Source organism: Thamnophis elegans, chromosome 5, assembly GCF_009769535.1.
Source record: "Thamnophis elegans isolate rThaEle1 chromosome 5, rThaEle1.pri, whole genome shotgun sequence".
NCBI classification, from domain to species: domain Eukaryota; kingdom Metazoa; phylum Chordata; class Lepidosauria; order Squamata; family Colubridae; genus Thamnophis; species Thamnophis elegans.
Genome location: NC_045545.1, coordinates 8,245,687 through 8,254,661, shown reverse-complemented (window position 1 = coordinate 8,254,661; position 8,975 = coordinate 8,245,687). Strand labels below are relative to the sequence as shown.

Here is an 8,975-nt window from a genome sequence, read left to right as displayed (position 1 = left end):
TAATTATTGACAGTGTTGGAATTAGTTGTTAAGCAGAGTGATGGCATTCGGGGAAAAACTCATTGTGTCTAGTTATTCTGGTATGCAGTGCCCTATAGCCACAGGTGGCACACGGGGCCATATTTGCTAGCACGGCAGCCCTCAGCTCACCGCACATGCGCGCACTGGCCAGCTGATTTTCAGCCTTTCGGAGGCCTGGGGGAGTCTATTTTGGTTACGTTTGACTTCCGGTTGGCTCATTAGGCCCATTTTTCGCCCACCCCGGGCTCTGGAGGCTTTCCTGAAGCCTGGGGAGGGCAAAAAACAGGCCCAGCGGGCCAACTGGAAGTTCAGAAATGATCCGTGCGGATCAGGGTGGCCAGAGGAGGCCATTTTCTCCCTCCCCAGGTTTCAGGAAAGCCTCCGGAGCCTGGGGAGGGCAAAAACTTCCTCCCCTGCATGGGGAGGGCACATGCGCATATGCAGCTGGGTGGGGCACATCCATACATGTGTGATAGCACGCACGCACACAATTTTGGCATGCCTTTAGGAAAAGGTTAGCCATCACGGCCCTATAATGTTGTTTTGAGGGTAGAAGTTGAAACCGTTTTTGTCCAGGATGTGAGGGGTCTGTTAGATATTTTCACAGCCCTCTTTTTGACTCGTGCATTAACATTTAAGAAGTAATAGCAGTAGACTTAGCAGTAGACTTATATACCGCTTCATAGGCCTTTCAGGCCTCTCTAAGCGGTTTTACAGAGAGTCAGCATATTGCCCCCAACAATCTGGGTCCTCATTTTACCCACCTCGGAAGGATGGAAGGCTGAGTCAACCCTGAGCCGGTGAGATTTGAACCGCTGACCTGCTGATCTAGCAGTAGCCTGCAGTGCTGCATTTAACCACTGCGCCACCTTGGCTCTTAGGGTTACTTCTTAAGGTTTTTCATTTTTGAAAACAGAACAGAACTTAAGTTCAGGAACAATGCGCTGAGAATTTCACAACCGCTAAACAAACAGGAACTCGCAGGGGTAAGGAAGGGTCACTTAAGAATCAAGATTAATGAATAAAGAATTTAACGACTCTGGCTCTCCTAAAAATTACTGTTTCCCCAGGCTATTGTTCCAACAGGTAGACTAATCTCCGACCCAGAGAGAGTACCTGGCCAGAGTATGGGGAAACCTTTCTAAATAAGTATTAGAAGTGTCCCTTCTTCCTTAGCAATCAATCCCCTGATTGAGATCAGCAACGAAGTCCTACTTGTGATTAAATTTGTGAGTCTGAGCTGGAATGTGGCGATTCAAGATAAGGTGATGGTACCGTCTCAATACTTTTCAAGACCCTTCCATTCTCTATTAGTAATCAATACTAATTGGAACAGGCAAGGACTTACCTTTTACATTTAGGCAAGGAAAAGAAAATGCACAGGTACAGTATAGGTGGTACCTTGCTCAATAGTAAGTGTCTGTGAGAGGGATTTTGGAGTCCTAGTGGACAACCATTTAAATAGGAGCCAGCCGTGTGCAGCAGCTGCCAAAAAAGCCAACACAGTTCTAGGCTGCATAAACAGAGGGATAGAATCAAGATCACGTGAAGGGTTAATACCACTTTATAAGGCCTTGGTAAGGCCACACTTGGAATACTGCATTTAGTTTTGGTCGCCACAATGTAAAAAAGATGTTGAGACTCTAGAAAGAATGCAGAGAAGAGCAACAAAGATGATTAGGAGACTGGAGACTAAAACATATGAAGAATGCCATTGCAGGAACTGGGTATGTAGTTTAATGAAAAGAAGGAGTAGGGGAGACATGATAGCAACGTTCCGATATCTCAGGGGTTGCCACAAATAAGAGGGAGTCAAGCTATTCTCCAAAGCACCTGAGGGTAGAACAAGAAGCAATGGGTGGAAACTAATCAAGGAGAGAAGCCACTTAGAACTAAGGAGAAATTTCCTGATAGAACAATTAATCAGGGGAGTAACTGACCTCCAAAAGTTGTGAATGCTCCAACACTGGAAGTTTTAAAGAAGATGTTGGATAATCATTTATCTGTAGTGGTGTAGGGTTTCCTGCCTAAGCAGGGGATTGGACTAGAAGACCTCCAAGGTCCCTTCCTACTCTGTTATTCTATTATCTATTCACTCCGTTTTTTGTTGCTATGCTTTTGGTTATGATTTTGTCTTATTTTCTGAAAATGCTTTTTATTTCATATGAAGGATAAGTAAAAATCTCTAGCAAGATGGGCAACATAGAACTCAAATAACTAAATAAACAACAAGCTAATATTTTTACTCTGTATTAAAATCTACTTTATGATTATTTAAAAGCAACTTAAAAGCAAATAAATGCAACTATAGTGAATAAATTAAGTCTCATAGTTATTCTCAGTGAAATCTTCCCCAGCTTCTGGTTAGTGGTTGTATGGAAATGCAGAGTTAAGGAAGGACCTTGTACTTCACTACTAATGTTCTGTCCGCTCACCTAGGATTCCTTCAAGGTGCTACAACTTCAGTGAAGTTGGTTGCTGTAATCCTAAGGATGTAATAAGGCATCATAGTCAAATCCCTGGATGCTTTACAGGTGTCCTTTATCACTCATATTTCAGAAGGGAGGAAAGAACAAATGCCTTGGACTACCTGTAAAAATGTTTATGAATTTGAGGAACCTAATTCTGGTTTCACTCTTAGGTATTTCTTCTTAAAAAGTCAAGTCCATACCTTGACACTTAGTATTTTTTATTACAGGATATTGGTATTCTCCTTGGTATAGTCCAAATAGTTTGGACTATAACTCTCATCATTCACTGTCAGCATCCCCATTAGCCCAGATTGGGGAAGGCTGCTATATTTACTTATGTATGAATCAGGAGTGGGTTGCTGCGGGTTTTACTACCAGTTTGCAACGCATGTGCAACACACGTGTGTACTGTTCAATATAAATTGTATTAATTTTATAAATGCGCAGAACAATTTACAGTAAGGTGACCAGATTTTCAGATTGGTAAAGAGGGACACCTTTGACCGGGGGAGTGGGGGGACTTGATTAAAAATTTTATACGGAGCAACAAAAATTTTCATACAACGCAAAAATAGTATTGTAATATTTTTTTATTTCAACATAACTACAATTTACAAATATAAATTGTAACTGTTGCCAAACATCAAAATTTTGATCGCGTGACCATGAGGATGCTGCAATGGTCGCTAAGTGTGAAAATGGTCGCTAAGTGTGAAAAATGGTCATCAGTCACTTTTTTCAATGCCATTGTAACTTTGGTCACTAAGCCCATTATACCACCTTTCTTGCCACAGTTCTTAAGTGAATAACTGCAGCTGATAAGTTAGTAACATAAGTGAATCAGGTTTCCCCATCTGACTTTGTCAAAAGGTGATTATATGACCCCAGGACACTGAAACCATCATAAATATGAATCTGTTGCCAAACATCAAAATTTTGATTGCGTGACCATGAGGATGCTGCAACGGTCGCTAAGTGTGAAAATGGTCGCTAAGTGTGAAAAATGGTCATCAGTCAATTTTTTCAATGCCATTGTAACTTTGGTCACTATACCACCTTTCTTGCCACAGTTCTTAAGTGAATAACTGCAGCTGGTCACCTTAATTTATAGTGAACTGCGCACGCGCAGTCACTAAAATCCAAAATGGTGTCGGCCCAGCGGTGGCGAGGGAACCGGTTCGGGGGCGTGACAGGCCTGTGTTGCTGCCGGTTCTGCAACCCAGGCCTGACTTCGACTACTAGTTTGACCGAACCGGGCCGAACCGGCAACAAGCCACCTCTGGTATGAATGCAACTTAGTAGCTTCCGTTAGAACAATGAAGGTGTGATTGAGACTAAATAGAAATAATATTGCAGAGAAGCAAAAACCTTATCATTTTGCACGGCTAAATTTTCATCCTGTTTAAATGTCCACTTACTGCTTTGTAAACTAACTTGAATATTAGTTTTGCGTGTTTCTAAGAAATCCTTATCTTGGTGTGTCTGATCCTCTGTGTGTGATCATGAATTTTACGCAATATATTTTACAGGAAATCTATCCAGAGAGTAAGATTTTCTGAAAAGGAAGCTCTTGCCTTCAGCATAACGTGCTTTCTAATAGATGTATTATTTTTGGTAACAGGATGTTGCATTGCTTTTTAACCCGTATGCTAACCCCATGGCATAATTTTAGAGCAACGGGCACTTCATTGCCACAGTCCTGGTTAAATCATCAGAAAATGACGCTGATAAACTCCTGAGAAAATTCTGAAAAGCAGTAACAATATAAACCTCATAAATCCCCTGGACTCTGCATTCTTAATCACGCTGAAGTCTATTATGAAGGAAACCACTCCATTATGGGAAATGACTTCATGAACTCATTCACCTGCACAAAATGTTAATCATGGGGATTTTTCCCAAACATTTTACACAGGTTGCCTACTTCACTACCCCATTGGGAGGGTTATCACCCAACTCCAAGTGCAGGACAGCTGCTTCCTCATTATGAATGAGTGGCACAAAAACAAGGGTGGGCTGGAGGGCCTCCCTTAGTCACGGCGTTGAAACATTATTCTGTCCAACGGAGAAATTCCAGCTTTTTTTTTTTTTTTTAGAGAGAGGATTCAAAAGAAATGTGTCAAGTCGAACACTCCTCTCTTATCTCTCGATGTCAAGCATTTTCCAGGAATCTTCAGTGAAGCAGAAGGGTTGGTTGGAACATCTCCCCCCATTTTGTGCATTCACATTCTCTTATTTTGAAGTCATGGTTTCTTTCTTTTTCTCCCTCCCTCAACCCAGTTACCTCTGCATCTTGCCTCATCTTTTTTTTTCTTGTTTTCCCCAGCGTTATTTCTCCCCCGCCCCCAATATCTTCCCCTCACGCCATCTCCATCCTGATTTCTTTGCTACTTATGATGGAAAGACAGAGGGAAATGCATGAGGATATATCTATGTGGGAGAGAAAATAGCAATAGCAATAGCAGTTAGACTTATATACCGCTTCATAGGGCTTTCAGCCCTCTCTAAGCGGTTTTACAGAGTCAGCATATCGCCCCCAACAACAATCCAAAAAACAATTCAAAAAATCTTGGAACCTCTTCTGTAGGTGTGGCCTGCTTTCCGGGTCCACTGGTGGAACCTCTTCTAACCGGTTCGGTAGATTTGACGAACCGGTTCTACCCAATAGGTGCGAACTGGTAGGAACCCACCTCTGCATTGAAGGCACACCTCACTGCTTTGTAAAAGTGGTAAAGCAGTTTCCTATGCTTTGAGAATCCAACTCTTTCGGGGAGAAGAGAATGGGGTGGAAATCAACCACGAACTAGAGGTGAGAGGATACATCTGCATCAGCCTGAAAGTTAGCTGATCCTACTTGCTACAAGTCATCTGAACATGGATGGTATGGTTGATGAAACACATATTATTTTATATGCCTTGTAAGTGCCACTGAGGAGCAATAGCACTTAAACTTATATACCACTCCGTAGTGCTCTACAGCACACTCTGAGCAGTTTTTACAGAGTCAGTATATTGACCGCAACAATCTGGATCCTCATTTTACCAACCTCAGAAGGATGGAAAGCTGAGTCAATGTTCAGCCAGACAGGATCAAACCCCTGGCAGTGGGCAGAGTTAGCCTGCAATATTACATTCTTACAGAGGTGGGTTCCTACCAGTTCGCACCTATTCGGTAGAACCGGTTCATCAAATCTACCGAACCAGTTAGAAGAGGTTCCAGTGGACCCAGAAAGCAGGCCACACCTACAGAAGAGGTTCCAAAATTTTTTGAAACCCACCACTGGTCTTTGGATATGATTATTCTACACTATCATGCTCATATTTGTAAAACTCAGTGCCTCTGTGAAAGGGAAGGATGACTACTGCACTTGTGGTGCAATCAGAACATTGCGTGTGTTGAAGTTGTTTTAACGCAAACCAAAGATGCCTTTTAAAAAACAAGTTTACATCCTATTCTTATGCAGGCCAGTGCTGTGTGGGAAGTAATTTAAGGTGGTTCTGACAAGTGTCGGCGGCATCTTCATATCCGGTCACATGGGCGGCAAGCCACTCCCACCCAGTCACATGGGTGGCAAGCCACTCCCACAAAGGAGGCCACACCCACAGAGTAGGTTCGAACAATTTTTGAAACCCACCACTGCATTCTAACCACTGTGCCATCATGGCTCATGCTGTTAAGTTTAAGAGAGAAAATGGTGCTTTGACATTAGTACATCTAAGAATGTTTTAAGGAGAATTTTCTTTTCTGGTTAAAAGGAGTGTCATGGGAACAAACCACAAAAAAGATGTACCAGGCAGCTTTGTACCATGGGTGACAGGCTGACAAATTTGTGATGCAAAATTTAGAGTTCGTTTGAGAACATGAAAGCATTATATTGTCCTGTGTATCTTTGCAGCCATTCAGTAGTGATTGGATTTATGCAACGCATTTATAGTAGCCTTAATGGTTGGCTACAAGTGAAGAGAATCTGTAAGCCCAATTAAAGATAGTTTTGGGGAGTTGTCCTTTAGGAAGGCCCTTAATATATAAAGCCGAAGGTTACAGATTCTCCACCTCCACATGGAAGTATAGTATTCAGGAAGGACTGTTACCATAAACAAATCAGATGACTATTTCATTTCCTTTCTTTTAAAGCAGAAGCAAACCACTCCTTCCCAAAATTATCTTCCCACAGTCAAAGAATCTAGTGCAACAAGGCCTTAGGGGAACACATCTGGTGTGGTTAAATATGATGCTTTAGTGTTGACACAGCTGTGATTCCTGAAAGAACCAAACACTCTACTCTTTTCATCACACTCTTTATTCAATGATTGTGCATAGGCAATAATCAAGGCTGGGTCCAAAATAAATATATTAACATCTCTTCAGCAGAACATATATTCAGCATGTAGGAATCTAGCTGGAAGAAACTCAGAGTTCTGGTATCCATCTTTGCTACAAGTGTTTTGCTAAACACAACTGTGCTTCTGATCTCTGGAGCAGCAGTGTTCTAGTACCATGTTTTCCTGAAAATAGGACAGGGCCTTATTTTCTTTTGAGCCCCCACTTGGCCTTATTTTCGGGGAGGTCTTATTGTTTTTGAGGTGGAAGAGGCAGCGAGCGTGATCACCTCATGGCTGCTGCTGTGTTGCAATATTTTGGGAGAGGGTTTATTTTTGGGGAGGGCTTATTTTAGCACATGCGCTCAAAGGCCCGATTGGGTTTATTACCTGGGGAGGTCTTATTTTCAGGGGAACAAGGTAACTTCTTCCTGAAATGGTAAAGTGTCGAATATTTTTACATTTTTCCAAAAATAAATCCATCCTACAATTTATACAACTATTGCAATGGGAGCACTCTGACCAAACAATTATAATGTACTTAATTCACTAAATAGGCTTTCTTGGAAATTCATTTTTCTTAATCTGATATTGCGGTAAATAATTTAGCGGGTTAGGAGAGCATAAGTGCTCTTACTTCTTGATCATAGCAAAGATATGCCTTGTTTGGCACAGGATTAATTCTGCAAACATTGTACAGTTACAATTGTTCTTTTGTTCTCATATCAGATGAAAGAAGCTCATGGGTGTTAAGAGCTTGTTAGAAAAACAATGCTCAGTGTTGTATACAATTTCAGTAATTTAAGAATTCTGTCATAAATAATTAGGACTACCATATGTGGTCTGCAAAAAAAATCCAGATCATCACTAGATGAGATCAAAAAGATCCAGATTTTTGGGCAAGGGTAAATCATACTGTAGTTATCTCAGAACTCTTAACTATAGAAATGTTAGACATTACTAGATTTTGTTTACTGCAAAACCCAGCAAATACTAGAGATTAAAGAGGTACAGAAAACTTTGCCCTTTGATGATAATCCAGATTTTGTATTTTTATATATAGTAACATGTTCTGAGCCCCCCCCCTTCTCCGTCCAGGAGAGAAAGCCAAAACAGACGTACGAAAGAATGGTTTAATCAGTCCAGACTCTTGTTGGCTGCAAGCCCAAAATAAACAAAGATAATTGCTCTGGCAAAATGTCCTATAAACCCACGCAGCACTGCAAACAGGCTTCTCTCAGCAAACCACTTATCCAAGTTGGTTTCTCTTGATTTGTGAACGCGAATGAGAACGTTGAGTCGTGCAACCAGGGCGTATCACAAACAGTCCCTTTTATAATCAGGAGAGGATCATAATCAGCATCAGCTAAGCACAATCATCTCCTACAATTATGCAGTTGTTCCTTCCGTCGAGTAACCCTGCGACAGGGTGTATCCTGAAACAACTCACAAGTGTTTTCCTGAACATTCCCTCTGATCCAATTCTCTGCCGCCACCTGGTGGCCAACCAGTCTCTCCTCGCCCTGCTCAGAGTCGACACCCTGTCCAGGGTCCTCCACCTCCTCCAAGGCCGACTCATAAGACCCCTCGCTGTCGGAGTCTGCCGGCGGCTCCAACGTCTCCTGCCGGGCCACAACAGTAACGCTAAATTTAACTATGACCAAAAATGTTTTCACACTAATGAATACGAGCATGCCAACTCTGTCCATTCTTTGAAATGATATACAGGTAGTCCTCAATTTATAACTTTTTATTTAATGACAGTTTGAAGTTGCAATGAAAAAAGTGACTTACGACCGTTTCTCGTACTTATGACCATTGCAGCATTCCCATGGTCACCTGATCAAATTCAAACCCTTGGTAACTGGCTCATTTATGATGGTTGCAGTGTCCCAAGGTCATGTGATCACCTGTTGTGACTTTCACAACAAAGCAAAGTCAACGGGGAAGCCAGGTCCACTTAACAACAGTGTTACTACAGAATCTAGTGTTCCCCTGGTCTTTCCCCCCTGCCATCCCGTTCCCAACTCACCTCCAAAAAAGCTCTCTAGATCTTGGACATAAACATTTCCAAAAGCCTAAGATGCAGCAAGTTTCAACTCCTCTAGGAGAGAATTCTTCAGATCCATCTTTCTTCAGATGAAAGAAATCATCCTCTAATCT

The 8,975-nt window shown here is 41.9% G+C and overlaps 1 protein-coding gene across 1 annotated transcript in view; it reads right to left on the bottom strand.

Moving 5' to 3' along the window:
- The window catches only part of SLC44A3 (solute carrier family 44 member 3), a 28,106-nt gene extending 27,949 nt beyond the window's left edge, over positions 1 to 157 (bottom strand). The window contains 1 exon segment of the mRNA XM_032217706.1: positions 151 to 157. Within this exon segment, the coding sequence (XP_032073597.1) occupies positions 151 to 157 (7 nt within the window).
- Between the last annotated feature and the right edge of the window lie 8,818 nt (positions 158 to 8,975).